The 13,378-nt window shown below is 32.8% G+C and overlaps 1 protein-coding gene, 2 non-coding genes and 1 pseudogene across 3 annotated transcripts; all 4 read left to right on the top strand.

Annotated features, from left to right (window-relative positions):
* Positions 1–1,307: 1,307 nt before the first annotated feature.
* LOC123903925 (TLC domain-containing protein 2-like) lies at positions 1,308–3,698 on the top strand. The gene is made up of 3 exons (XM_045953614.1): positions 1,308–1,681; positions 2,835–3,112; positions 3,203–3,698. The coding sequence occupies exons 1-3, from the start codon at positions 1,432–1,434 to the stop codon at positions 3,518–3,520; spliced, it is 846 nt and encodes a 281-aa protein (XP_045809570.1). The 5' UTR covers positions 1,308–1,431; the 3' UTR covers positions 3,521–3,698.
* A 968-nt stretch (positions 3,699–4,666) lies between these two features.
* TRNAM-CAU lies at positions 4,667–4,751 on the top strand. Its single transcript is given in 2 exon segments — positions 4,667–4,704; positions 4,716–4,751. It is a non-coding gene; the product is annotated as a tRNA-Met (tRNA).
* Positions 4,752–8,098: 3,347 nt separating this feature from the next.
* LOC123903919 lies at positions 8,099–12,275 on the top strand (annotated as a pseudogene).
* Positions 12,276–12,930: 655 nt separating this feature from the next.
* On the top strand, positions 12,931–13,015 carry TRNAM-CAU. The gene is given in 2 exon segments: positions 12,931–12,968; positions 12,980–13,015. It is a non-coding gene; the product is annotated as a tRNA-Met (tRNA).
* Positions 13,016–13,378: the final 363 nt, after the last annotated feature.

Genomic DNA, 13,378 nt, shown 5'->3' with positions numbered 1-13,378 from the left:
CCTTGTATAAAAACTTTGGAACACGTTTTCTAAAGTTTTCCGAAGTTTTTCTAGTTCAAATTCGGGAAACACATCCCAAAATTTTTTTCCAAGGCAAAAGAAATTCCAAAAACGCGTTCGGAAATATTTATTTAAGGACAAAAATGAAAAAAACTAAGGTGGAAAAGAAACACGGGGTGGAGAGAGAAATCTTCCAAATGGATTCTGAATTAATTGGGGAGTGTCTAGGACTAATGGCTAGAAATTTCAAATTAAGCCTTTGTTTGGTATGAGAGAAATAGAGGAGAGAGATAGAGAAGAGAGAAAAAGAAGAGAAGTTAGTCATTTCTCTTGTTTGTCAATGAGAGAGATTGAGAAGAGAGAAGAATAATTGGTAGGTTCGATGTCTTTTTTCTTTTTCTCCACTTTTGGTGAGAAATGGAGGAGAGAATAGCAAAAAGACAATAATGTACATGGTGGGTCCCATATAACTAAATTAAAATAACTAAATTACATTAAAATAAAAATAAAGTGCAAGAATATTATTGTCTTTTTAAATATTAAACACATTTATCTCTCTCCTATTTATGTCTTCTTTCTCTTATACCAATCAATACCTCAAATTTACTATATTTCTCATCTTTTTCTCTCTTCTTACACTCTCTCTTACATATTTCTCTCTTCTCATTTTCTTCTCACAACCAAACACACTCTAAAGGTGAATAAGTCGAGTGTTTGGGGTTCGAACTCCGACTCCTGTACATATAGTAGGATGTCCCTAGCAACTGAACTAAGTTCACGAGGACAACTCATCATGATTAATTTATTACTTATTTTTTCACATAAATTTATTTTTCTACTTTAATGTTTTCATTTCATCAACCACTATTTTATGGGCTATCTCTACCAATAAGAGATTTCAAATGTATGATAATATTTGGGACAATAATAATAGAAAGAAAAGGGAAAAAGAGGAAGAACATAATGAGAGTACGAGGATTGAAGTTATCTTAAAATTGTTGTACAAATATGTTTTTGCATTTCAAATAGCTAGTGTTATGCATTAGACTTTTGGGCTGGACACTTGTTAAAGATTAAAACTTAATTTAACTATTTATTTAAAAAGTTAAATATTTTATTTTATAATACCTTATTGAAAAATGTTAATATGTACACAAAGATAAATGTTAAAGAAGTAAAAATAAAAATAATATATTAAAATTTGTGCATTTAACTTTTTAAACATTAAATCTTTTTCTAACATTAAATGCAATTTTCTATATTATTTTACATATTTTTTGTAAGAATTTCACAAACACTTCCTATTTAAAGTTTTTAAAGAGTGTAGCATTTTCCTTTGTCGGGGACATTTAAAACTAGTTAACCCAAAAATTTGGAGATTCCAACTTTCCAAAGAAATAGAATAGAAGAGAAGAGAAAGAGAACAACAGAATGGGGAAGGAGATGGAAGAGGTTGGAAAGCGGAACACAGTTGAGCTATTTTTCTTATCAACTCTCATTCTCTGGTTCGCCTCCGTTTCTTTCCAGATACTTCTCACAAACCGAACCCAACTTGTCTACATCATCGCCGGTTCCTTCTTCTACCAGTCTTCTAACTCCCTTATCCGTTTCTTCTCCACCGATCCTCTCTTCGTTAACACCTCCGTTTCTCTTATCCATTCCATGGTCACTTCCACTTCAGGTTCTCTCTTTTTTCACTTCATTTTTTAGGATGAATTTGATTTTGCTAAATTAGTTTTGAGTTTGAAAGAATTAGTGATTTATTTATCTTTTACAAGTAAATTTATAGGAAAAATTACATGAAAATTATAAATTCACATTGGAAACAAAAACGATTGAGGATTGTGGGTGAAGGAAGAAAGAATATTCCAATATGCTCAGAATAAGGTTATGTGTTATATATATATATATATATGAAATATAGTTTACTATTGAGTGATAGCTAGCAACTTGAATTATTTAGCCTTTGTTTGAAGTTTAATCTATTTCTTCATATATGTAAATGTACGCATCAGCTTTGTGGTTGATGATTAAAATTTTAGAATGGCCAGTTTCAGGATCTATGCTTGTTAGGCTGTAATTTATTCCCGTTGCAATTAAAAGGGTTTAGAAAAAGATTATGGTTTTTTATGTCTTTGAGACCTATGAAGCATGGACATCTCTATGGTTAGGCGTGTCGCGGCGTCCGACACTCCTATGACACTCGTACAACATGTGTCAGACAACTTAGACAGGTGTATAAAAAAATGATTTTTTCTTTTCTCCAACACTCCTTGGATCGGTGTCCGACATCTGTAAGACACTCGTACAACACGTGTCGAAGGATTGCGATGCGAACTTGATTTAAAACCTCTATTGCAATTGAGGTAGCATTGGACCGCAATTCTGCACAATATTAAAGGATTGCGACGCAAACTTGATTTAAAACCTCTATTGCAATTGTTCGGGTTAATAGAGAATCGGGGCCCTTGTTTGGATAATTTCATTTTGTCAAGGATATTCATCAAAGCCTCATTAAGTTTTGTTTTGCATTGGATTAGGAGGAGGAAATGGTTAGATTTGAGGAGGCTTGTATAAAAGGTTGTGTGTGTATCACTTTCTTCATAAATGTTCGTATATTTTTAATAGATTCTAACTTGGTTAATGCATGTAAAAGAGAGAAAGATGCCAAATTTTAATATGAATCTGTATAATCCCGTTTTTGTTTTTTGTCAAAACTAATTAACTGCCCCTTTGCTAAAACTATTTTCTGCTGGATTACACACAACTCTTGTAGACCTCATTTGCCCCTCACTTCTCATTGGGATCTTGCCATGTTCTATTATTTTTTGCAGTGATCTTCATCTTGTACAGACAATGGTTAAGTAATGGGTCGAGCGGAATGTTTGATCACTCGCAGTTGGTTGAAGGTACTTGGCCATGGGCATTTGAAGCATTGTGTTTTTCATGTGGTTACTTTGCATATGATCAATGGGATATGCTTCATTACCGCTTATATAATGGTTGGATACCTTCTATACTTGTGCATCATCTGGTTCTCCTTATTTGCTTCACGCTTGCTTTGTATCGAAATGTCACCATCAACTATCTTATTCTCACTCTTATCTGTGAGGTAACCATAAAATCTTCCTCTCTGCTGCATAATGCTTAGTAGTTTTTGTTCAGATTTTCGACTAAGTATGACTTCTTTGTGATGGTACAGCTGCATTCCATCTTTTTGCATGTCAGAAAGGTGAGACGAATGGCTGGGATTCGCAATGCAAGGAGCATTGTTGTTAAGCTAGAATGGTTTCTGAATTGGATCACCTTCTTTGTGGCAAGATGTGCATCTCATATTCTCATCACAGCCAAACTCATCAGGGATGCTCACAAATTTGGAAAGGGAGTGGAGTTACCAATGGCTCTGTTTGGCATGGCTGGGATGAATTTTCTGAACATTGGTCTCGGCATTGATCTCTTTAAAGCTTTTAAGAGAGAGAGGAAGCCTCAGCAGGTTAATCATCATCAACATCATGAATGATAGAAGAGAAAAGCGCAATATGTTGCACATATTTGTCTTTTTGTACTAGTACGAGCACAAAGTATCGCCTACTCCCTCTTTACTGAAAGAAAATCAAATTGTAAAAATGATGTAATATAACCTCATGCAGTAGATATGTCTATTATATATCTGTGCAAATTGTTGCGGCAAAAACTAAGCTTTTCACTGGTTTTGTATTTCAATTATTACATACTTGATGTAACGTATGGATTGGTTACCAATCGTTAGTTGGTTCAGTGGTGATTGATGCTGAACTTGGTAGGGAGGACCGCGGTTCGATCCCCCGCAACTGCGATCAGGAGGGGCTGAAACCACTTGATACCAGAACTGACCCCCGAACCAGATTTAACTGGTGGTAAAAGCAAAAAAAAAACGTATGGATTGGTTAAAACTTAAAAAGAGTTCTTTTTCAAAAAAGAAAAGAAAAAAGAGCAGTCCCTTAACCCTAACAGATGAAGGAGTAGTCACTTATAATAATGATGATCACATACTACTTCAATTACATTTAGACCATTTTTAAAACATTTTATTGTGTTCTTGATTTAAAAAATAAAAATAAAACCTTCCCATACTTTGTCACTAAAGACCAACTCGCAAACAAAGTTTTAAGGAAATTTTTAAAGAGTATTACAAATATATTTGGTGCAGAACTAGTACAACAAATTGCATGGTATTTAGTACTCCAAAAAAAAAAATATTGCATGGTATTTATGACGAAATTATTTTGTGCTAAAGTTGGGATTGGATCAAAAAAATTGCCATTGCTAAGTAGGTTGCGAACTGAGTTTGCTACATAAATAGTGAGATGGGAATTTTGATCATTTTAGGGGGTGCGTGAGAAACTTTGTTGAGCGCGAAAAAAACTCATTTAATATGAAGAGAAGCACGTATAAAACTCAAGAAATCATTATGTGTTACACTTTTTATTTGGTAAATGTTTAAACAGTCGATACTTTGGCGGAAAACATGAAGGATATATCAATTTTACCGAGATTTTATTTTTCACGATTAATCTCTCACTCGTATCAAATATATTTTCATTGGATCATAGTTCTCTCTTTAAAAAGTCATCTTTAATATACCTTGAAGGTACAAGTATTCGTCCTGGAAAACAAGTATCATCAAGGGGTGGTGGCGCAGTTGGCTAGCGCGTAGGTCTCATAGCTTCTGAGTTATCCTGAGGTCGAGAGTTCGAGCCTCTCTCACCCCAAAATCATTTTTATATTTTAAAGCCTGCTTTGTTTTTTCAGCTATAAACAAAAAGTCAGTCGCCTATGCTTACTAAGAAGTCTCTTTAAAGCCAACCTTACCTAGATGGGGAGTCGGCAATTCCCCTTATATTCCCAATAGAGACTCTTCATCTAAAAGGCTTTAGAGGTAAATTGTAAATAGATCTGGTGTGTTTCTTACCATGAGGAAATATTTGTTTCTTAGATTTCTTCCTTGCTTTATAAGTAACTACTTGAAAACCATCAGCAAAAGTACCTTCCAGTTGCATAGTTTCATCCATTAAAGCTAAATCTAAAGCTGAATGTTAATTTATGGTGATTTTGCCTCTCTCACAGAAATCCTGTTATTGTTAATATTGATTGATGATCAGTTAGTTTCTTTTCTTTTACTATTTTTGAGAATGGAGTGAATTTTGGTCAAACTGCTGTTTAAAGAGGCGGTTTCTTTGGACAAAGCTGCAAGGTCTTTTGTTTAGTAATCAAACCCCTTGGTGTTTTATAGGTGATTTTAACACTATCTTGGGTGCACATGAGCATAGAGCTGCTAACTCTCCCTTAGATTTGCCTATGCAGGATTTTTATAGTTAGACATGCTTTAATAATCTAGTTCATCTTCCTGCTAGAGGTGCAAAATTTACTTGGGCTAATGGAAGAAGAGGTTCTAGTTTCACATAAAGAATATTAGATAGAGCAATTTGTAATCAAAGTTGGTTGGATAGTTACAATGCAGTTACAAGATATTCAAAACCAATTGGCTATTCAAGGTCAATCAGATGATCTCATAAATAAAGAAAAGTTAACTCATGTTGAACTAGATTCTGCTTTGCAGAAAGAAGAAGTTTTCTGGAATGAAAAATCAAAAGTTAAATGGCATATAGATGAGGATAAAAATACCATCTATTTTCCCAGAATACCTAAAATTAAAACTTACATGTTAATATTAATAGCATAAAACGAAAAATCGCATAAATTTACATATTTGACTATATTGAAGTGTTCGGAATATTCATGTCTCCGGCTCTTTAACGTGATGCCACCAAAGTCATGAATTAAATCCGTACTAAATCGAATTTAATCCTTCAACCTGAAACAAATAAATACCGCACGAAGTCGGAAAAACAAAAACACCACACTAAGACGGAAAAACAAAATACACCGCACACTATGACCGGAAATCAAAACAAACAACGCCGCACTATAAGACGACCAAATCACAACAAATACAAAAAAATACTAAAAATATACGTTGAATTGTAGAAACCACAATTATTTAATTAAAATAGAAAGAAAACACATATTGGAAGAGTGATTATAGGCCTAAGTTGACCTTAAATCATCCATCTTTGATAGATCAAGAAGAAGAGAAAAGTTGTAATAGCTAGGGTTAGAAGAGGAGAGAGAGTAATAATATTTAATAAGTCAAAAGTTGATTTTGGACACGGCCTCTTTCTCATACTCATTATATTATATTACTCATTATATTTTTAATCTCTAGGTGTGATATATCAACATCAACTTGTGAGACAAAAATGCGACATCTTCTCTCTTCACTCACAAAACACATTTCGAGACATGCAAAAAATATTAAAAAAAACAAAAAGTTTATAAATGTTATATATTTGTATAATAGTTCATAATTGTGTTTTAATAACATGGCTTAACTATACATTTGGTCCCTTACATTTATTTTAGGTTTCAATTTGGTCCCTTACGTTTAAAAAGTATCAATTTGGTCCCTTACGTTTATTTTAGGTTTCAAGTTAGTCCTTTCCGTCAATTTTGTCACATGTGGCAGTCAATTTGCATACGTGGACTGACACGTGGCACTTTGACACGCTGACACGTGTACTGTTCAAACGGTGTTAGTGACAAAACTAACGGAAAGGACTAACTTGAAACCTAAAATAAACGTAAGGGACCAAATTGATACTTTTTAAACGTAAGGGACCAAATTAAAACCTAAAATAAACGTAAGGGACCAAATGTGTAGTTAAGCCTAATAACATTTTTGTTTTAATCTCTTCCCACCTAGGAAAAGAGGGCTAACGCCCATCTCTTTCCCCTTTTTACTTTATTGGTTTTGTTGCAAAACGAAAAAAAATGGACTGTGCCAAAATTTATTAAGTGTTGGTTGTTCAAATATCATTACTCCATACACAAAATGAAAGTTAATAGTAATTGTAGTATCCATTTCTGTCTCTAAATAAATAAAAAATTCAAAATATTGGTGTAATTATATTAAATTTACCATAAGTTTTAATCTCTTCATAAAACTTAAAAATCCAACATAAGGTATCAAACTCTTTATATGACACCATAATAATTCTTCACCGGATAATATCGTATTACAGAATTGACCGTTGGATTGAAATATAGTACTACATCCGTCCTTAATTATAAGACATTGTTTGACAAAAATATACTATTTATTTACCTTGTTTTGACCGTATTTTTTTAATATATAAATGTAAATATTAACATATAAGATCTTGCTCAATTTGTTTTGATGAGTATTTTCAAAATATTAAATTTTAATAATTTTTACTAGTAGACCGTTAAAAATATTAGTGATCAAAATTGTGCATTGATGTACATGCAGTAGTCAAATAGGACCTTATAATAAGGGACGGAGATAGTATAACATACTACCCCTGATCATATATATAAGAAACATTTCACTTTTTAAATTTATTGTATAATTGATGTATTTACACTATATTATTGTCTAGATACATTAATTCTACAATAAATCTTAAAAGTCAACTTTTTCTTATATATATATATATATACTCCCTCCGTCCTATAATATAAGGAAAAAAAATTATTTTAACACTTATTAAGAAAAGTAAAATATGATAATTTCAAGGATGACTTTTTGTGTTTTTATTGAAATAAGTTTCATGGGAAGATGTAAAAAAAGTTTTTATTGGTTATTGATTATGGGAAAAAAAGAGAGAGTAAATTAAATAAAAGTCTATCTTAAAAGTATGATAAAAATTAGTTTCTTTTACTTATAATTTAGAACATAATTTTTTTTTTTTTTTTCATAATATGAAACGAAAAAAGTATATAAAATAGGCAAATGTTAACATGTGCACCTAAGGCACATGTTAAGAATACAAATATAGGAATATTTTCTCGAAACATGTGTATTATACTCTTTTAAGCATTAAATTCGTTTATAATATTAAATGCAAATTTTTAATTATAGAAACCTTAACATGTGCCCTATATGCACATGTTAACGGCACCCTATAAAATAAGACATTAATTGAAAATTATTTAATAAATAAAATACATTAAAATTAAGGTCAAAGGATATCGACCATAACTGACCTCCGAACCAGTCGTTGGTGAATGAAAAAGAAAAACCTAGGGTATTGGCACCGCCCACCGCCTTGTCTTTGCTCTAGAGATGGCGAAGGATGCATTTGAAGATGATGTATCGGTTTGTTCGGATTCCGATATCGATGATGCATTGGATTCTAAAAAGGATGATGAATACATAAAAGAGTCATTCTCTTCTTCCTGGCGACCTAATGCTCATGGTGGCCACCATTCTTACTCTTCTGTCCTCCAACCTCTCTCCAATAGCTACCAGAATTTCACACCTCAGATCCGTGCTTCTCCATTAGAGGTTTCATTCTCATTTTTGATTTTTGTGGTTTAACTATTTTGCCTTAAAAACAAATTTGAGAAATTTTGAACTGTTTTCTGTGTGCGGTTATAGCTTTAAGCTAAGTCAGTTGTTATTGTCACTCGCAGGAATGGGAAGGAGGATTGAATATTGCCATGTCGAACACTGTCACGACAGCGATTCGTTCAAGTGTGAGAGGGATGGCCATTGGTAAAGCTAGAACCAATGATTAAGCAGACCGAGCCACAGTTGAGAATGTAAATAATAATTTTGCATTTGAATGCTTCACATTCCCTGTTTATGTTATCCATTTTCAATATGCAACTAACTCTAAAATTCCTCTAGGCAATTGATCCCAGAACTCGCATGATTTTATATAAGTTGCTGAGCAGAGGCGAGCTTGAAAATATACATGGATGCATTTCAACTGGAAAAGAAGCAAATGTTTATTATGCCACCAAATCAAATGGTCAAGAACTTGCCATTAAAACATACAGAACATCGGTTCTAGCATTTAAGTAAGTGCTATGGCCTATGAGTATTAGATTGTTCTAAGTTCTATCATTACATATCTTAAATGCTGAAAAATTACGAGATAAATTACACACTCTGCTAAACTATTTTATTTTATGATCTGATTGATTGATATTAGGGATAGAGTTAGATATGTGGATGGAGATCGCCGGTTTACAAATGACTACTGTGGGTCTAATCATGGCAAAATGGTAAAAACATGGGCAGAAAAGGAAATGAGGAATCTTTTGAGGTTTGCATATGCTCTTTTTATTTTCTCTTCTGTTAAGATAACGATGTTTGGTATACTAAATAACACCGTCAATCAACTGTTGTTAAATGGGCTCCTTTATGATGATCCATGAGCACTTTTTTTCCTTCATATTTTTCAAGTATGAAGAGTTTGATTACTCTTTTACCTATGCTTTTCTCTCTTTCTCCCTGTTATTGGAGTGCAGGGTAAAGGCAGAAGGAATTATGTGCCCTACTCCATATCTTCTGAAGCATCATGTCCTGGTTATGGAATTTATTGGTACTGATTTTATCTTGCATTTTGATACATTTTGATTTTCCAATTATAATCGACTGCTCTCAATTGTTTGTTATATTGAATACCAATGTATATATGTCTACATTTGATTAAAAAAGAAAGACGAAAAGTAAATCAATGCATGGTTAAATATTGATCAAATGCAGTCTTAGAAAATTCCATTGTCTTGCTGTAAGCATATCATCTCATTCTTGTAATACATATTGAAGTTTAGACATAAGAAATGCAATTAGGTGTTAAACTGAAGTTTTGTGGTTGTTTGATTCATGCAGGAATGGATGGTTGGGGCGCTCCACGTCTCAAAGATGCAAATTTATCTTTAGACAAGCTACGGAAAGGCTATGCTGAGGTCTGTCATGCTATAATCTAGTAATGTTAACATGGTTTAGAAGTTAGAAATTATCCTTTATATTGTTGACATACTTTAATATACAGTTCCTGTTTTAGTCCTCATAAGCCTTTCATCCAGAACTGTTACTAAAAGCTAGAGTTGTCAAATAGTGGCTATAGTTGCGCTATTACGGAATTTCAACATGGAAACACTTATCACGCCTTTCTTATACCTGACATTATAAGCATTTGTGTTTCAGATAATTGTTGCAATGCGGGTATTATATCAGAAATGCAGATTGGTGCATGGTGACCTCTGAATATAATATACTTTATTATGCGGTGAATACTCCTCTGGGTTTTTGTATTTTAGCGACTAAATGCCTCTCGTAAATAGCTTAATTATTTTCCTCTTTTTTTTAGGGTCACTTGTATATTATTGCCGTTTCTCAAGCGGTTGACCCTGACCATCCTCGTGCTCTTAAGTTTTTGATTGACGACTGTATTCATGTATCCGTAAGTTCTCTTAGGCACTATCTGTAAATTACATATTTCTTGTCGCGTCTTCCTCATGTGTTGTGGAGCTAAAAATTTGATTTTAAGTACTTGTTTTATTTGCAGGATTTCTTTAAAAGGCATGGTGTGGGTGTCATGACAATAATAGAACTCTTTGTTTTTATTTTTGATGCATCGATTGTCGATTCTGCTGTTGCTAATTATTTGGAAGAGGTATTTTTCATTTTGTCATTGTTTACATTCTCTGAACAACTTTAAACATATGTTTATTGTCTTCCAACATTTTCCAGGTGCAACAAAAAATTTTGGACAGAGGAGATGTATCAATAGAGGATGAGATTGCAGACCGTACATTTGCGAAGGTAACTTGCTTTTTAAGTTACTTTTTGTTTTTATGTGAAGGGGAATGCAAGAAAATGAAGATAAAACTTAAATTTAGGGAGTATAATCTTTAGATATTTGTATTTGATGTGGTAAAGATCAAACACTGAAGCTTATTTATATTGATGCTAGAAGCTTTCATAAGTACTAGATAAAATGATCTATGCTGAAAGGTAACATAAGATTGCAATTTTAATAACATTAACTCATTGAGTATAAAGCATAACAACTATTCTAACTCTTCTATTTACAACTGATTCTAAATCTATGTATTCCCAGTTAATTAAAAAAAATGCTAATATAGTAAAATAGGTTTGGAACTTGTATAGTTTTTTTTTTTAAAAAAAATAAAATATAAAACATTCTCTTTTCAATATAAAATTTACTTTTTTTAGTTTCCTTAGTTTAGTGCCTCCGGGACACTGATTAGCATTACCCTTTAGTGTGTGTGTGTGTGGATATATAAATTTAGCCCTACAACATTGTAATGTCCACAATGTCTTTCTAAAACGGACCAGGATTCCATGCGGTCAATAACTGCTGCAGTCACTGCATTGCACACCATTAGATTAAACTTTGGTGGGTTCAGATTCAAAGATGGATGGCTGTGATTAGCCTGCAGTCAAATGGTGACTGCAGGGAATCCATTTCCATTTGAGTTTGATTTTGATAAAAAATTTAAATTTATTTTGAAGAACGAATAGCACTGTCATATTGGTTTATCTATTTAGCACATCAATTTTTTCTCCCCATTTTGACATGTTTATTTTCTTGAACTCTTGTTACAGGATTACATTGCAAAGAAACTAGTTGATGTTAAGATAATGAGCGGCGAAGACATTTTAGATTTATATTATCGGATGATTCCTGGACTTAAAGATCAGCCAAAGCAGAAATTAAATACTACTGAAGATTCATGTGTCATCTCTGATGGTGAGTATGACCTCTTAGAAGGTGATGCTGAGTCTCAATCCTGTGAGAAAGAAGATAACGAAAGTGATTCCGAAGAGATTTCATCTTCTGAAAGTGACACAGATACCATAGAACATTCACAAGTAATCTTTGATGGTGAATCTAACCTCTTAAAAGTTAATGCTGAGTCTCAATCCGATGAGGACGAAGATAACGTAAGCGATTCTAAAGAGATTTCATCTTATGAAAGTGACCAAGATACTCCTCTTATGAAGAAAGCTGCTAGAAAAGAAGCTAGGAAAGAAAATAAAAAGAAGGTGAAAGAGGAGAAAAGACAAGCAAGGAAAACTAAAGTCCCCAAGGCTGTGAAGAAAAGAAAATTAAAAAAGTCGAAAGCCCCGAAGACCAGATAGACAGTAGCGCGTTATCTGTAATGGCTATGTTTGTAGGTTATGCAGACTTCCTCTGCTTGAGATTCTACACATATCTGTTTGATCGATTTGGTGTTAATTTAGTTGAATTTTAAGTTATGGAGAAACAAAAACTTTATATTTTGGATTAGAGAAAAGACACTTTAGGTTTTCAGTGTTTATTTAAGGATTATGGTGAACTTCCACAGTATCATATTTAAGTAAATTTTTTTAACATTGGTGGTCTTGGCATTAAGGATTTACTTTTTTTTTTTGGACAAGCGGCATTAAGGATTTACTTTGTTCCCAAAAGTTTAAAACCTTTTGAGCTTTTTAACTTCTTTCAATTAATTGGGAGATAATGGTGAGAAAATATGTTAGTTTAAAACTTGAAAGACTTGTAGTTGGACAAAGCAAAATATATTCCCTCTATGTGATTATTATGGATATTATTATCAATACAGGGTAATGTGATTATTTACAATATTTAGCTAAATAACATGATGGCTTCAATTTTTATTCTTGCCTTACCTTTAGAAATGAATCTTAAAAAAGACACAATAATCTAAAAACGAAATGAGTACCGCTATTTTAGTACAAAGAGAAGGACATATAAAATTCATGAAATTATTGTTTATTACACTTTTTATTTGATAAATGTTTAAAACAGATGATACCTTGGTGAAAAACATAGAGGGTATATCGATTTTACCAAGTTTTTTTTTTATAAATAAAGGATAATATATTTTCATTGCCAAAAACTAACTAGATTGTATGTATTATTGGATTTATTTATAGTTATCTCTTGAAAAATCCATCTATTCCAACATCCCCAATCCCTGATAAAGAAATATGTTTGCCATTTACATAATGCTAGTATTTGTAACTTACTGGTAAACAAGTATCATCAAGGGGTGGTGGCGCAGTTGGCTAGCGCGTAGGTCTCATAGCTTCTGAGTTATCCTGAGGTCGAGAGTTCGAGCCTCTCTCACCCCAAATTCTTTTTTATTTTAAAGCCTGCTTTGTTTTTTTCCCCAATTATTTTAAATCTGAAAAATAATCTGAAGTTGGAGGACGTGTTAAACGACGATTTGTTAAGAGGAGATTTCCCTATCGAATCCTCCTATCAACAGGGAGCCCATCAAACTTGTCTTTAATACACTTTGGACTGACTTAACTAAAGCCTAAAGCCTAGTCTCATATAGGGACACGTATCCCTTGTACTAACTCCCAAGCACCATACGTCAATATTCCATTGTACGACTACAAACTACAAGGTACAAACATTGCTTACGTACACACAAATTAGCAGAATATGGATATGATGAATTGTAAATGTTTGTACTAAAGACTTAGGTT

This window comes from Trifolium pratense, linkage group LG2 (genome assembly GCF_020283565.1).
Source record: "Trifolium pratense cultivar HEN17-A07 linkage group LG2, ARS_RC_1.1, whole genome shotgun sequence".
Taxonomy (NCBI): domain Eukaryota; kingdom Viridiplantae; phylum Streptophyta; class Magnoliopsida; order Fabales; family Fabaceae; genus Trifolium; species Trifolium pratense.
This window is presented reverse-complemented; position numbering and strand designations above follow the sequence as displayed.

Bases quoted from the DNA above. Each gene is read 5' to 3' on its own strand.
- LOC123903925 (XM_045953614.1), top strand. From the start codon at position 1,432: ATGGGGAAGGAGATGGAAGAGGTTGGAAAGCGGAACACAGTTGAGCTA. The intron at 1,682-2,834 runs GTTCTCTCTTTT...TATTTTTTGCAG, and splicing joins CATGGTCACTTCCACTTCAG to TGATCTTCATCTTGTACAGA. The intron at 3,113-3,202 runs GTAACCATAAAA...GTGATGGTACAG, and splicing joins TTCTCACTCTTATCTGTGAG to CTGCATTCCATCTTTTTGCA.